Source organism: Eucyclogobius newberryi, unplaced genomic scaffold (assembly GCF_026437365.1).
Source record: "Eucyclogobius newberryi isolate DKJ021-1_F unplaced genomic scaffold, fEucNew1.0.hap1 SCAF_3, whole genome shotgun sequence".
NCBI lineage: Eukaryota > Metazoa > Chordata > Actinopteri > Gobiiformes > Gobiidae > Eucyclogobius > Eucyclogobius newberryi.
In genome coordinates, this window is record NW_027315945.1 from 38,378,202 (window position 1) to 38,393,577 (window position 15,376).

General features: G+C 49.9%; 1 protein-coding gene across 1 annotated transcript in view; it reads right to left on the reverse strand.

Annotated features, from left to right (window-relative positions):
* Nucleotides 1-15,376, reverse strand: part of cep162 (centrosomal protein 162) — a 42,323-nt gene that overhangs the window by 12,063 nt on the left and 14,884 nt on the right. Inside the window, exons 9-22 of the mRNA XM_072461528.1 lie at nt 15,160-15,351; nt 14,337-14,418; nt 13,675-13,900; nt 12,629-12,803; nt 12,018-12,214; nt 11,729-11,845; nt 10,043-10,174; nt 9,254-9,366; nt 9,043-9,142; nt 7,591-7,768; nt 4,728-4,882; nt 3,433-3,537; nt 1,026-1,244; nt 305-520 (exon numbers count right to left, since the gene is read on the reverse strand). Coding sequence (XP_072317629.1) covers nt 305-520; nt 1,026-1,244; nt 3,433-3,537; nt 4,728-4,882; nt 7,591-7,768; nt 9,043-9,142; nt 9,254-9,366; nt 10,043-10,174; nt 11,729-11,845; nt 12,018-12,214; nt 12,629-12,803; nt 13,675-13,900; nt 14,337-14,418; nt 15,160-15,351 — 2,207 coding nt within the window. The remainder of the gene's footprint in view (nt 1-304; nt 521-1,025; nt 1,245-3,432; nt 3,538-4,727; nt 4,883-7,590; nt 7,769-9,042; nt 9,143-9,253; nt 9,367-10,042; nt 10,175-11,728; nt 11,846-12,017; nt 12,215-12,628; nt 12,804-13,674; nt 13,901-14,336; nt 14,419-15,159; nt 15,352-15,376) is intronic.

Sequence of the window (15,376 nt, forward strand, 5' to 3'; positions counted from 1 at the left end):
ATTCAACTGCATGCGGGCCCCCGTCTATTTCGCAGCCTGGACCTGCTGGTACTAGTCTAAGACTAGTTTAGTCTGGTTAAGTCCTGTTGGTACTAGTCTAGTCCTAGTTTAGTCCTGTTGGTACTAGTCTAGTCCTAGTTTAGTCTTGTTCAGTCCTGTTGATACTAGTCTAGTCCTAGTTTAGTCCTGTTGGTACTAGTCTAGTCCTGTTGGTACTAGTCTAGTCCTAGTTTAATTCTGGTTCCGTCCTGTTTGTACAAAGTCTCCACGAACGCTCCACGGACGCTCCACGTTTACCACTGACCTTGCGTTTCATCTGCTGCTGCAGTGCGTCGAGCTGGTTTTGCAGCGCCGCTTCCTTCTGTCGGTGAGCGTCCCTCTCTCTCTCCAGCTCCTCGCTCAGACTCTGGACCGGGACCGGACCTGGACCGCGGGCCGGATCCGGCTCTGGACCCGGCTTGCTCAGACGCTTCTGCTCCAGCTGCTGCTCCAACTCGCAGATCCGCTGCTCGTAACGCATCTACGGACGCACAGATACGCCGGTCCACAATGACAATAGGCTCTTCGACGCTGCGACTGGAAGATTCACTGCGACTGAACTAACAGCGGTTTAAAAAGGTCGTCATTAGCAAAGTTATGTACGATATAAGGATGTTAAGATTACTCGGTCACCGTAATCGATATTCATGACTATTTAGATCCCTATATAATTGTAGGAAATAACTAACAAACGTTTTTGGTAAAGATGTTTTCTCCCGTAAGAGCTCAGAACACAGTTAAACTGTGACAGAGCTGTGCAGAGTCTGATAACAAATACACTGTAGAAGCCACAAACACAGCTATATATATTTAGTTGTACCTCAATAAAATGAAGTAAACCAGATAAACAACAGGAACACTGCAGCTGCAGACTCCGTGATGTTGTTGAGCGTGTTGAGCTGAAGTGTCCTTTATCTCCCCGTGGGTTAGGGTTAGCAAACAAGCTAGCTAAGCACGTTGACGCCGTTTTGTGCATTTGGCCGCACCCTGATGGCCTGAAACTGCTGCTCCAGCGCTCGGAGGCTGCGCTTGGCCTCGTCGTCGCGGGCCTCCAGCTCCGCCTCCAGCCTCTGGACCCGTCTCTCCAGCAGGGCGGCGACGCGGCTCGGGTCAGACGTCGGGTCCCGGGCACTGGCCGCCGCCAAGATCAGGGCGGGGAGAGAGTTTGGGTTCCTGCTGCGTAAGACCTGCTCCAGCTCCTTCACCTGAGAAGAGTAAAGACTTTATGTGGATGTAAAACAATGTCATTCATTACAAAAAGCCCATAGTTTATGTTGTCAAGAGCCTATGTTTATGTTGTCAAGAGCCTATGTTTATGTTGTCAAGAGCCTATGTTTATGTTGTCAAGAGCCTAGTTTATGTTGTCAAGAGCCTATGTTTATGTTGTCAAGAGCCTATGTTTATGTTGTCAAGAGCCTAGTTTATGTTGTCAAGAGCCTATGTTTATGTTGTCAAGAGCCTATGTTTATGTTGTCAAGAGCCTATGTTTATGTTGTCAAGAGCCTATGTTTATGTTGTCAAGAGCCTAGTTTATGTTGTCAAGAGCCTATGTTTATGTTGTCAAGAGCCTATGTTTATGTTGTCAAGAGCCTATGTTTATGTTGTCAAGAGCCTAGTTTATGTTGTCAAGAGCCTATGTTTATGTTGTCAAGAGCCTACTTTATGTTGTCAAGAGCCTAGTTTATGTTGTCAAGAGCCTATGTTTATGTTGTCAAGAGCCTATGTTTATGTTGTCAAGAGCCTATGTTTATGTTGTCAAGAGCCTATGTTTATGTTGTCAAGAGCCTAGTTTATGTTGTCAAGAGCCTATGTTTATGTTGTCAAGAGCCTACTTTGTTGTTAAGAGCCTAGTTTATGTTGTCAAGAGCCTATGTTTATGTTGTCAAGAGCCTATGTTTATGTGGTCAAGAGCCTATGTTTATGTTGTCAAGAGCCTATGTTTATGTTGTCAAGAGCCTAGTTTATGTTGTCAAGAGCCTATGTTTATGTTGTCAAGAGCCTATGTTTATGTTGTCAAGAGCCTAGTTTATGTTGTTAAGAGCCTATGTTTATGTTGTCAAGAGCCTATGTTTATGTTGTCAAGAGCCTATGTTTATGTTGTCAAGAGCCTAGTTTATGTTGTCAAGAGCCTATGTTTGTGTTGTCAAGAGCCTACTTTATGTTGTTAAGAGCCTAGTTTATGTTGTCAAGAGCCTATGTTTATGTTGTCAAGAGCCTACTTTATGTTGTTAAGAGCCTATGTTTATGTTGTCAAGAGCCTATGTTTATGTTGTCAAGAGCCTATGTTTATGTTGTCAAGAGCCTATGTTTATGTTGTCAAGAGCCTACTTTATGTTGTTAAGAGCCTAGTTTATGTTGTCAAGAGCCTATGTTTATGTTGTCAAGAGCCTATGTTTATGTTGTTAAGAGCCTATGTTTATGTTGTCAAGAGCCTATGTTTATGTTGTCAAGAGCCTATGTTTATGTTGTCAAGAGCCTAGTTTATGTTGTCAAGAGCCTATGTTTATGTTGTCAAGAGCCTACTTTATGTTGTTAAGAGCCTATGTTTATGTTGTCAAGAGCCTATGTTTATGTTGTCAAGAGCCTAGTTTATGTTGTCAAGAGCCTATGTTTATGTTGTCAAGAGCCTACTTTATGTTGTTAAGAGCCTAGTTTATGTTGTCAAGAGCCTATGTTTATGTTGTCAAGAGCCTATGTTTATGTTGTCAAGAGCCTATGTTTATGTTGTTAAGAGCCTATGTTTATGTTGTCAAGAGCCTATGTTTATGTTGTCAAGAGCCTATGTTTATGTTGTTAAGAGCCTATGTTTGTGAATTCTGTTTTTTGTGATTCTTCTTCTGGTTCTAATGCAGAATCAGCTTTTGAAGGACAAATATTATGCATTATTTCTAGCCTTATTGTCCTTTAAAAATAATTTGGAGTGCCTTTAATTTGGCCTTTCATATTAAGAAAAATGAAAGTTTGAAAAATCCCAAAGACTTCCAAGCCTGAACTGACGAGAGGGCGCCATCTACTGGCAGCAGAGGGAAATACGTATTTGAGCAGTTGAACTGATCGTGATTAGACGGGACAAATGCTCAGTCTGCCAAGGAGTAATACTTAATGGTTTATGGTTTATAATTTAACTTCCTGTTTGTAATACAAGGAAATTACCCGACAACCACAGGGCAAAAACTCAATAACAAATACAAAAATAAAAATATACAAGCAACTTTATTTTGTTTAATAGGGTTAGTCAAAAAAGTAGTTTCTTTGTGTAAATTCTGCATAAACTTTGACTGGAGTGTCCCTGGTGTGATGTCACTTCCTGTCATTTTCAACAGATTTTTCGATTAATCATAAAAACCTGAGAGGGTAAAAGTCGTATGCTTTCCACAGTAAGAGTGTTAGGACCTGTCTCTCCAGGTGTTGGATCCTCTTGGCGTCTGCAGATGACGATCTGGTTTTCTTCTGCTGCTCACCGTTCCGGTTTGTCACCTCCATCTTCAACTTCTCAACCTGAAAAATGCATCAAGGGAACGTTATCTTCCATGTATGTCTACAGTAAAGATGATCCGGGTATCGATCAATGTGTGGCTCGCGTTAGTGGAGGAGAGAGCCGCGGTGAGTGAACATTTAGTCCTCAAGGATTTGAGCTTTCTTTTTGACAAGTTGTGATTTACAAACGAGCGCGGCTTTTGTGGAGTGTTCCTCGTCTGCAGTGATCAGGATCTATCAGAGGTGGGTTAGTCCTGGTTTTGACCCGTTATTGTCCCGGTTTGGACCCGTTATTGTCCCGGTTTGGACCCGTTATTGTCCCGGTTTAGACCCGTTATTGTCCCGGTTTGGATCCATTACTGTCCTGAATTTAGCCCTTCGTTAGTCCTGGTTTAGAACCTGGTTTAGTCCTAGATTTAGTCCTGGTTTAGACCTGGCTTAGACCTGTTTTAGTCCTGGTTTAGTCTTGGTTTAATCCTGGTTTAGTCCTAGATTTAGCCCTTGGTTAGTCCTGGTTTAGACCCTTTTGTTAGGTTTGGGCACTTTTCCTCCCTATTGGTTATAATAATATTTTGTCTGTTCAGTTTTTGTCTAATGATCTGTTTAGTTTTTTGATTAGATTGGCTCCCGGCCGCGGGTGCGCGCCCTGGAGCCTTTAAATGGAGACCGGATGGGCTCATCTCGCTCTCTCTCAGCTCGGCTCCGCCCATCCCGCTACGGTCCCGCTTCGTAGACGCACTCGGCTCGCCTGCTCCCAGCTGGCTCTCACTAGCAATAGCACTAGCCTGTTTTGTTTGGCCTGGTGGGACCGGTAGTCCCATTTTCGCTTTTGTTTGGGGCTAGATAGGGGGGTTTGGTGTGTCCTTATTTTTGTGCTTTAGGTAGACGTGTCGGCACCGGCTTCGACGGCCCTATACGGGGCTGGCCCGGTGTCGCTCCTATTTTATTTCTGTTTGGCTGGCCCACCAGGTCCACCTTTCTTTTTATAACTTTGGGGTGATTTTTAGGGCACGGGGGTTTGAAATTTGGCATTTATTTTTGGTGAAAACGTAATAAACTTGTTTAAACTTGTCTTCGTCTCCGTTTAAATATGTTAAACCTCTCTTCGGGGTCATAACACCTTTATTGTCCTGTTTAGACCTGGTTTAGTCCTGGATTAGCCCTTGGTTAGTCTTGCTTTAATCATGAATTGAACGCGTTTACTTTCTGACCTGTTCTTTGAGTCGTAGTGTTTCCTCTGTGGCCGCTCTGAGTCGCCCGGCGTCTCGATCCAACAGTTCCTGGTTTTCGGCGAACCATTTCAGCCTGTTCTTCAGCTCGGACACTTCCTCCAGGTGCTTCTGCTTCATCGCACACGGCGCACTCTCTGGACGCACAACACATCATCATCACACACGGCGCACGCTCAGGACGCACAACACATCATCATCGCACACGGCGCACGCTCTGGACGCACAACACATCATCATCACACACGGCGCACGCTCTGGACGCACAACACATCATCATCGCACACGGCGCACGCTCTGGACGCACAACACATCATCATTGCACATGGCGCACGCTCTGGACGCACAACACATCATCATCGCACACGGCGCACGCTCTGGGCGCACAACACATCATCATCACACACGGCGCACGCTCTGGACGTACAACACATCATCATCGCACACGGCGCACGCTCTGGACGTACAACACATCATCATCACACACGGCGCACGCTCTGGACGCACAACACATCGTCATCACACACGGCGCACGCTCTGGACACACAACACATCGTCTTCACAAACGGCGCACGCTCTGGACACACAACACATCATCATCGCACACGGCGCACGCTCTGGACGCACAACACATCATCATCATGACACACAGCGCGCACGCTCTGGACGCACAACACATCATCATCGCACACGGCGCACGCTCTGGATGCACAACACATCATCATCGCACACGGCGCACGCTCTAGACGCACAACACATCATCATCACACACGGCGCACGCTCTGGATGCACAACACATCATCATCGCACACGGCGCAGGCTCTGGACGTACAACACATCATCATCACACACGGCGCACGCTCTGGACGTACAACACATCATCATCACACACGGCGCAGGCTCTGGACGCACAACACATCATCATCACACACGGCGCACGCTCTGGACACACAACACATCATCATCACACACGGCGCACGCTCTGGACGCACAACACATCGTCATCACACACGGCGCACGCTCTGGACACACAACACATCGTCTTCACACACGGCGCACGCTCTAGACGCACAACACATCATCATCATGACACACAGCGCGCACGCTCTGGACGCACAACACATCATCATCGCACACGGCGCAGGCTCTGGACGCACAACACATCATCATCGCACACGGCGCACGCTCTGGACGCACAACACATCATCATCACACACGGCGCACGCTCTGGACGTACAACACATCATCATCACACACGGCGCACGCTCTGGACGCACAACACATCATCATCACACACGGCGCACGCTCTGGACGTACAACACATCATCATCGCACACGGCGCACGCTCTGGACGCACAACACACCGTCATCACACACGGCGCACGCTCTGGACGCAAAACACATCGTCTTCACACACGGCGCACACTCTAGACGCACAACACATCATCATCGCACACGGCGCACGCTCTAGACGCACAACACATCATCGCACACGGCAAACGCTCTGGATGCACAACACATCATCATCACACACTACGCACGCTCTGGACGCACAACACATCGCACACGGCGCACGCTCTGGACGCACAACACATCATCATCATGACACACAGCGCGCACGCTCTGGACGCACAACACATCGCACACGGCGCACGCTCTGGATGCACAACACATCATCATCGCACACGGCGCACGCTCTGGACGCACAACACATCATCATCATGACACACAGCGCGCACGCTCTGGACGCACAACACATCATCATCGCACACGGCGCACGCTCTGGATGCACAACACATCATCATCGCACACGGCGCACGCTCTAGACACACAACACATCATCATCACACACGGCGCACGCTCTGGATGCACAACACATCATCATCGCACACGGCGCACGCTCTAGACGCACAACACATCATCATCGCACACGGCGCACGCTCTAGACGCAGAACACATCATCATCGCACACGGCGCACGCTCTAGACGCACAACACATCATCATCATCACACGGCGCACGCTCTGGACGCACAACACATCATCATCACACGGCGCATGCTCTGGACGCACAACACATCGTCATCACACGGCGTAGGCTCTGGACGCACGACACATCATCATCACACACGGCGCACGCTCTGGATGCACAACACATCATCATCGCACACGGCGCACGCTCTAGACGCAGAACACATCATCATCGCACACGGCGCACGCTCTAGACGCACAACACATCATCATCATCACACGGCGCACGCTCTGGACGCACAACACATCGTCATCACACGGCGTAGGCTCTGGACGCACGACACATCATCATCACACGGCGCAGGCTCTGGACGCACAACACATCGTCATCGCACACGGCGCACGCTCTGGACGCACAACACATCATCATCACACGGCGCACGCTCTGGACGCACAACACATCATCATCACACGGCGCACGCTCTCGACGCACAACACATCGTCATCGCACACGGCGCACGCTCTGGACGCACAACACATCATCACAAGGCGCACGCTTTGGACGCACAACACATCATCATCACACGGCGCACGCTCTCGACGCACAACACATCGTCATCGCACACGGCGCACGCTCTAGACGCACAACACATCATCGCACACGGCGCACAGAATAGTCTTGCTTTTCTCTGTGTTGCCCCGGGAAACGTGACTGAACCAAAAAAAGAGCAGAAATCTCACTTTATTTCCTTGTTTGGAAGAGCAACAATTCTGTCTCTTTTTGAATCATTTTAAATCATGAGACGAGATGCATAATATTCAAATTTTAACTCTAATTATATCTAAATAAATAAACACTTTTTATGTTAGAGTTACCAGTCCCAGCTGTGTGCTCCTGAATCTGGTCCCGGTCCTGGTCGCTGGTCTGATTCCGGTCCTTGTCCTTGTCCCGGTCCTGGTCCCCCTGGTCCCTCAGGAGGTGCAGGTCGACCTCCAGAGCCTCCTTCTCCATCCTCAGACGGTGGATCTCGTTCTTCTGCCTCTCCTCGCTCCTCTGTCCAAACAGAAAACAAAAACACGTTTCATTCTAATACAACATAGCCAAGTACGAGTCAGGTTTGTGGAGATGCAAGCCGCTCACAGAAACAATGCATGTTTATTTTATTGTTTATTTTGCAGCTTTAATTGTGGGGAAAAGTAAATGCAACTAAAATGGTAAACACCTGCTGATATTTTTAAACTAAACAAAGAGTTATTATATCAGGCGGTCCCGCCCACTAGGCGGGGCTTACTCAGCCCAGAGAAGATAAAACGACAGATACAGTTTAATGTCTTTGTTCATATTGTTGACACAAACTACAAAACAAAACAGAACATCTAAAATCCCTCTAAATGTTTCTGTAAACTAGATCGGACTGAAAATGTCTCTAAAAATGAATATTTTGCCTTTTTTATGGGGACGTGGCGTTTGACCCACCTGAAGGGCACTGATGTGGGCGTGGCGTTTGACCCACCTGAAGGGCACTGATGTGGGCGTGGCGTTTGACCCACCTGAAGGGCACTGATGTGGGCGTGGCGTTTGACCCACCTGAAGGGCATTGATGTGGACGTGGCGTTTGACCCACCTGAAGGGCACTGATGTGAACGTGGCGTTTGACCCACCTGAAGGGCACTGATGTGGGCGTGGCGTTTGACCCACCTGAAGGGCAATGATGTGGACGTGGCGTTTGACCCAACTGAAGGGCACTGATGTGGACGTGGCGTTTGACCCACCTGAAGGGCACTGATGTGGACGTGGCGTTTGACCCAACTGAAGGGCACTGATGTGGACGTGACGTTTGACCCACCTGAAGGGCACTGATGTGGACGTGGCGTTTGACCCACCTGAAGGGCACTGATGTGGGCGTGGCGTTTGACCCACCTGAAGGGCACTGATGTGGACGTGGCGTTTGACCCACCTGAAGGGCACTGATGTGAACGTGGCGTTTGACCCACCTGAAGGGCACTGATGTGGACGTGGCGTTTGACCCAACTGAAGGGCACTGATGTGGACGTGGCGTTTGACCCAACTGAAGGGCACTGATGTGGACGTGACGTTTGACCCACCTGAAGGGCACTGATGTGGACGTGGCGTTTGACCCACCTGAAGGGCACTGATGTGGGCGTGGCGTTTGACCCACCTGAAGGGCATTGATGTGGGCGTGGCGTTTGACCCACCTGAAGGGCACTGATGTGAACGTGGCGTTTGACCCAACTGAAGGGCACTGATGTGGACGTGGCGTTTGACCCAACTGAAGGGCACTGATGTGGACGTGGCGTTTGACCCACCTGAAGGGCACTGATGTGGGTGCACAGTTGTGTGATTCTCTGGCTGTGGTTCAGGGTGCACAGGTTTGACACGGGCCTCTGAGCTTTATTCAGCTGCTCTCTGCACGAATCACAAGAGAAACACAATATATTTGACCCTTTAAATCAGCCATCACCAAATGGCGGACCCTGGTCCGGATCCGGACCGAATGATGGTTCTGAACGCTCTGACCTGGTGAACCCCAACTCGCTGAGCAGCCTCTGGTTCTCCTTAAACATGACCTCCTCATTGGCTTTGCTCCTCGCCTGCTGAGCCTTCATCTGCAGGTACAAGCGCTCGTTCTCCTGAAAACAAAAAGACACATGCCCACGGGGCACATGACCACGAGGCACATGACCACGGGACACATGACCACGAGGCACATGACCACGGGGCACATGACCACGAGGCACATGACCACGGGACACATGACCACGAGGCACATGACCACGGGGCACATGACCACGAGGCACATGACCACGGGGCACATGACCACAAGAAACATGCCCACGGGGCACATGACCCCGGGGCACATGACCACGGGGCACATGACCACGGGGCACATGACCCCGGGGCACATGACCACGGGGCACATGACCACGGGGCACATGACCACGGGGCACATGACCACGGGACACATGACCACAAGAAACATGCCCACGGGGCACATGACCCCGGGGCACATGACCACGGGGCACATGACCACGGGGCACATGACCACGGGACACATGACCACAAGAAACATGCCCACGGGGCACATGACCACGAGGCACATGACCACGAGGCACATGACCACGAGGCACATGACCACGGGGCACATGACCACGGGGCACATGACCACGGGGCACATGACCACGGGGCACATGACCACGGGACACATGACATGGATAAATAAAGGTGAATAAATAAATAAATGTAGCGTTTATGAAATATTGATGGATAAATCCGTTATCCCGCTGCAGCAGGCGAACACTCACAAACCTGTTGATATCCCTGAATGAGCGTCTCCTGTTCCTTGAGCTCTTTGTCGATCTGTTGAAGTTTCTCATGACTTTTGGTGTCCGTGGCATCGGTCAGTCTGTTCTTCTGAAGATCCTCCTCTGCGCTGCGCAACTGACACGCAAAAATACACACTCGCCGCGTCACTCGAACCGCCGGGATTTAACGCCAACTAACATCACCTAACTTTACCCAACGTCACCTAAAGTCACCCAACGTCACCTAACGTCACCCAACGTCACCCAACGTCACCTAAAGTCACCCAACGTCACCTAAAGTCACCCAACGTCACCAGACGTCACCTAACGTCACCTAACGTCACCCAACGTCACCCAACGTCACCCAACGTCACCTAACGTCACCTTACGTCACCTTACGTCACCTAACATCACTACCCAACGTCACCCAACATCAACGAACGTTACCCAACGTCACCCAACATCAACTAACGTTACCCAACATCAACTAACGTTACCCAAGGTCACCCAAGGTCACCAAACATCAACCAACGACACCCAACGTCAACCAACGACACCCAACGTCACCCAACGACACCCAACGTCACCCAACGACACCCAACGTCACCTAACTTCACCCAACGTCACCCAACGTCACCCAACGTCAACTAACATCACCCAACGTCAACTAACGTCACCCAACGTCAACTAACGTGACCCAACGTCACATAACGTCAACTAGCGTCGCCCAACGTCACCCGACGTCGCCCAACGTCACCCGACGTCACCCAACGTCACCCAACGTCAACTAACGTCACCTAACGTCACCTAACGTCACCTAACGTCACCTTACGTCACCTAATATCACTACCCAACGTCACCCAACATCAACGAACGTTACCCAACGTCACCAAACATCAACCAACGTCACCCAACGTCAACTAACGTCAACGTCACCCAACGTCACCCAATGTCACCCGACGTCAACTGACGTCAACTGACGTCACCCGACGTCACCCGACGTCAACCGACGTGAACAGACGTCACCTAACGTCACCCAACGTCACATAACGTCACCCAACGTCACCTAACTTCACCCAACGTCACCCAACGTCACCCAACGTCAACTAACGTCACCCAACGTCAACTAACGTCACCCAACGTCAACTAACGTGACCCAACGTCACATAACGTCAACTAACGTCACCCGACGTCACCCAACGTCACCCAACGTCACCCAACGTCAACTAACGTCACCTAACGTCACCTAACGTCACCTAACGTCACCTAACGTCACCTAACGTCACCTTACGTCACCCGACGTCAACTAACGTCACCCAACGTCACCCAACGTCAACTAACGTCAACTAACGTCACCCAACGTCAACTAACGTCACCCAACGTCAACTAACGTGACCCAACGTCACATAACGTCAACTAATGTCACCCAATGTCACCCGACGTCACCCAACGTCACCCAACATCAACTAACGTCACCTAACGTCACCTAACGTCACCTAACGTCACCTAACGTCACCCGACGTCACCCAACGTCACCCGACGTCACCCAACGTCAACCGACGTCAACCGACGTCAACCGACGTGAACAGACGTGAACAGACGTCACCTAACATCACCTAACGTTACCCAACGTCATCTAACATCGCCCAACATCACGACGTGTCCGTTTGAAAAGCACAATAACGCAGACCTTGCTTTGCAGTAGAAAGTTGTGCTGTTTGAGAGCCTGGAGTTCCTCGGCGTCCTGCGTGAGCTTTTCAATGAGCTTCTCCTTCTCCAGCAGCACGGCCTTCAGATCCTCCTCCGTCTGAAAGCCACAGGATAAAGTCAACCGGGCAGTGACAGTGAAAGTAGTGAACGTGACAGCAGCGGTGACAGCAGCGGTGACAGCAGCAAATCAAAAAGAATCAAAAGAATCATCTCTGGACCGTTGACCGTTGCTAGAGCGACCGTTTTTTTCGGGGGACAATCCGCGTTACCTGGAGTTGCGTCGTCGCTGTCGCTTCTTCGCGTTTGGTGTCGATTTGCTGCTGAAGAACTGAGACCAACGACTGGACCGACGCCACCAGGCCCCTGCCCGCCGCCTCCGGTCCCACCTCCGGCCCCGCCTCCGGCCCCGCCTCCGGCCCCGCTTCCGGTCCCGCTTCCGGTCCCGCTTCCGGTCCCGCTTCCGGTCCTAAACAAAATGCATCAGAGGTTTGGAGGCAGGCTTTTAGATAAGATTTGAAAACACCCTGTCCAGATAATGTTGTCCGGGGGTACGGGGGCCGACTAGGCAAAAAAACGCGTAGCTTCGGCCTTCTCCGGACCGCGGCAAGGCAGCTAATCAGAGCCAAGCGCACACATTTCGTCGACCAATCAGATCGCAGCATGCAAATTTTCACTTGTAAACAGTAAACTGAAATGACGGACTATTGTCAAATGCTTTCCCGGCCCGATTTAAAGATAACATTCCATTTTTTTATGAGCTTTATTAATAAAATGGCCCAGTCCCTGCACTCGAAAACGCCCGTCCACATTTTAAAATACCCTGTCCAAAATACGGGAAGATGGGTCTTGGCCCGGTGCCCTCTCGTCACGCCACGCTTACCCAGCCGGGTCCTGGGTCTCTCCGGTCCCGCCGTAGCCCCGGCGCAGCGAGGCTGAGGTGCGGGAGCTTTGGTGGACTTGGTCTGGGTCGTACCCGGTGCTGGGACTTGGGCCCGGACCCGAGCAGCGGGGGGTCTCTTCTGATGCGGCGCAGAGGGGCCGGCGGTACGGGACGCCTGAAGTGAGGAGAGAAACGTCTGTTTTTCCTTCATCTTACTGTCATATTGTATTAAATAACAGACGAATAAACAGCAGAAAATGACAATAACTGTTGGAACTTGAAGGTCAAAATGTGAACACACAAATCAGTTTGCAACTTGCGTAACTAAGCATAAAAACGCCTTTTTCAGATCATTCAGGCAAAGCAATGACACCTCAAGAGAAGTGACATAGTGCACTTTAAATAAAACAAGATGTGAAAGCGATACATTCGGATAGAAACATATATAAGTCACATTTTTGGGGGGAAATGTAGACCAAAAACAGACATTTCATCTTGAAATGCAGTTTAAAATAATAACAGATGAGAGAACATGGTGAATAGGTGTACGTATGCTAACGCTAACACCTTCAGCTACATGACGTATGCTAACGCTAACACCTTCAGCTACATGAGGCACAGACAGAACTGTGGTAAGTGTCTGGTATGTTAACGTAACATATGAACAGTTATTCAGATCACTATAGCATAAAGAACATGCTAACAAGTTTACCAAAGCATCAGTTTTACCCCAAATCACTAAATCCATTGAATTCTTCTTCCTCTGTGTCACTTCTAAACAACTCCACAAACTCCAGAGGAAGAGGAAGTGCAGATTCTTCTTCTGCGTCACTTAGAGCCTAGAGCGCCCTCTTGTGGTTGTCAGGATGAAAATAATAATGTCGCTCTGGAGTAGGAGTCGCTACGGAGTATGAATCGCACCCCGGCCAAAACAATGCAAAAAGACTTATAGTCCGGAAAGTTGGATTATCATTTTTTTATACTAATGGAGTAGAAGACTTTTTAAACTCCTCCCACGTGTCAGAGGTCAAACTCTTCAGACTGACCTGTCCCTTGGGCGTGTTTGTGGTGGATTCCTGGTCGTGCATGAGGCTGTGAACCTCGTCCCGGAGGCTCCACGTTGGCTCCTGGAGCGAGGGCGGTTCAGGAGCCGGGAGGACGTCAGCGTCTGTGGTGCATCCAGAAAGAGGCAGCTTCTGATTCATCTGCCGAGACGCCGCTGAAGCGCCTGGCAAGTGCTCGGGTTCAGGCGGCGGCGTTTGTCCCAAAATACTGAAACCAAGACAGAAAAAAGGGACTCGAGCATTTAGAGATGACAAAAGAGCTGCAAGAAAAGAGGCTCAGATTTAAAGTCTTTTTAACTTGTGTTTATCAAATTAAGATTGATTGGTTTCTTATTAAAACATGTCTTTTCAAACAGAATCTAAACAACCTTTAAGTGGAAAAAAATATATAATACTATATTTATTTATTTATACTTTATTCTGCGGCCGCAGACTGGTGTCTGACCCGAGCGGCTGCTCGGGTCGGACACCAGTCGGGTCAGACACCAGTCTGCAGACTGGTGTCCGACCCGAGCGGCCGCAGACTGGTGTCCGACCCGAGCGGCCGCAGACTGGTGTCCGACCCGAGCGGCCGCAGACTGGTGTCCGACCCGAGCGGCCGCAGACTGGTGTCCGACCCGAGCGGCCGCAGACTGGTGTCTGACCTGAGCGGCTGCAGACTGAAGCCTCTCAGACAATGGTCTTCAGGTCGAATGGGCTTCATCAGCTCCTCTGCAGTCGGACACTCTGGAGGACAAAGACCTGACGTTATCAAAGACACTTTCCCCTTCACTGTGACGCAGTGACACGAGGACGCCAACGCCCCCCCTCAGAGAGACCAGCCTCCCCACAACCAGGCACTAAACTAAACCAGGACTTCAATAAACTACTATGACAACCGATACGTCTATAATTACTACTAATACTACTACTGCTTAAACCACTGACATTATATTAAACATCCTCTAAACGGGACCAATCTCAGTCTTACCTAGAGCCGAGTTAGATAATTATCGATACCAGTACTTTTTTTACGACACCCGCTTTACTAAACCTGATTTACCATACCCGCTTACGAAACCCGCTTTACGATACCCACTTTACGATACCCGCTTTACCATACCTGCTTTGCGATACCTGCTTTTGGAAACCCGCTTTAAAATACCCGCTTTACAATACCCGCTTTACAATACCCGCTTTTCGATAACAGTTCCTGAACAGTTAGTTTTTTAAATATTGTTAATTGGCCAAAAACAGTTCCAAAAATCACATTCTAACCACGATAAATATACTTTTGACACGTTTACGCATTCACTGCGCGTTTACCCGGCGGAGGAGGAGGAAACATTTGATATCGCGACGTCACTCGCTGGCACTGAAATGTTTTTTTTACTCTTTTCGGCCGGATTCGACTCCAAACTCCTCTACCCTAAATCTGTACCGAACGGGGAAATGTAAAGAGAGCTTGGGGTTCTCTCTGTCACTGACCGGAGTCGATGGTAGAGGGCACTCTGTGGTGCGGCGGAGAGCGAGGCGAGCGGGGACTTTGGGGCCCGTCGCGGTTCGCCGAAGACGTGAACGTTCGGTTGAGCTCCGCCGACCCCTGCGCCGCGGCGTGGATCTGAAGAGCCAGGTGCAGCGCCTCCAGGTCCGACGCGCCGCTCTGAACGTACGACTGGGCTGTGGAGGAGACCAACACAACCGG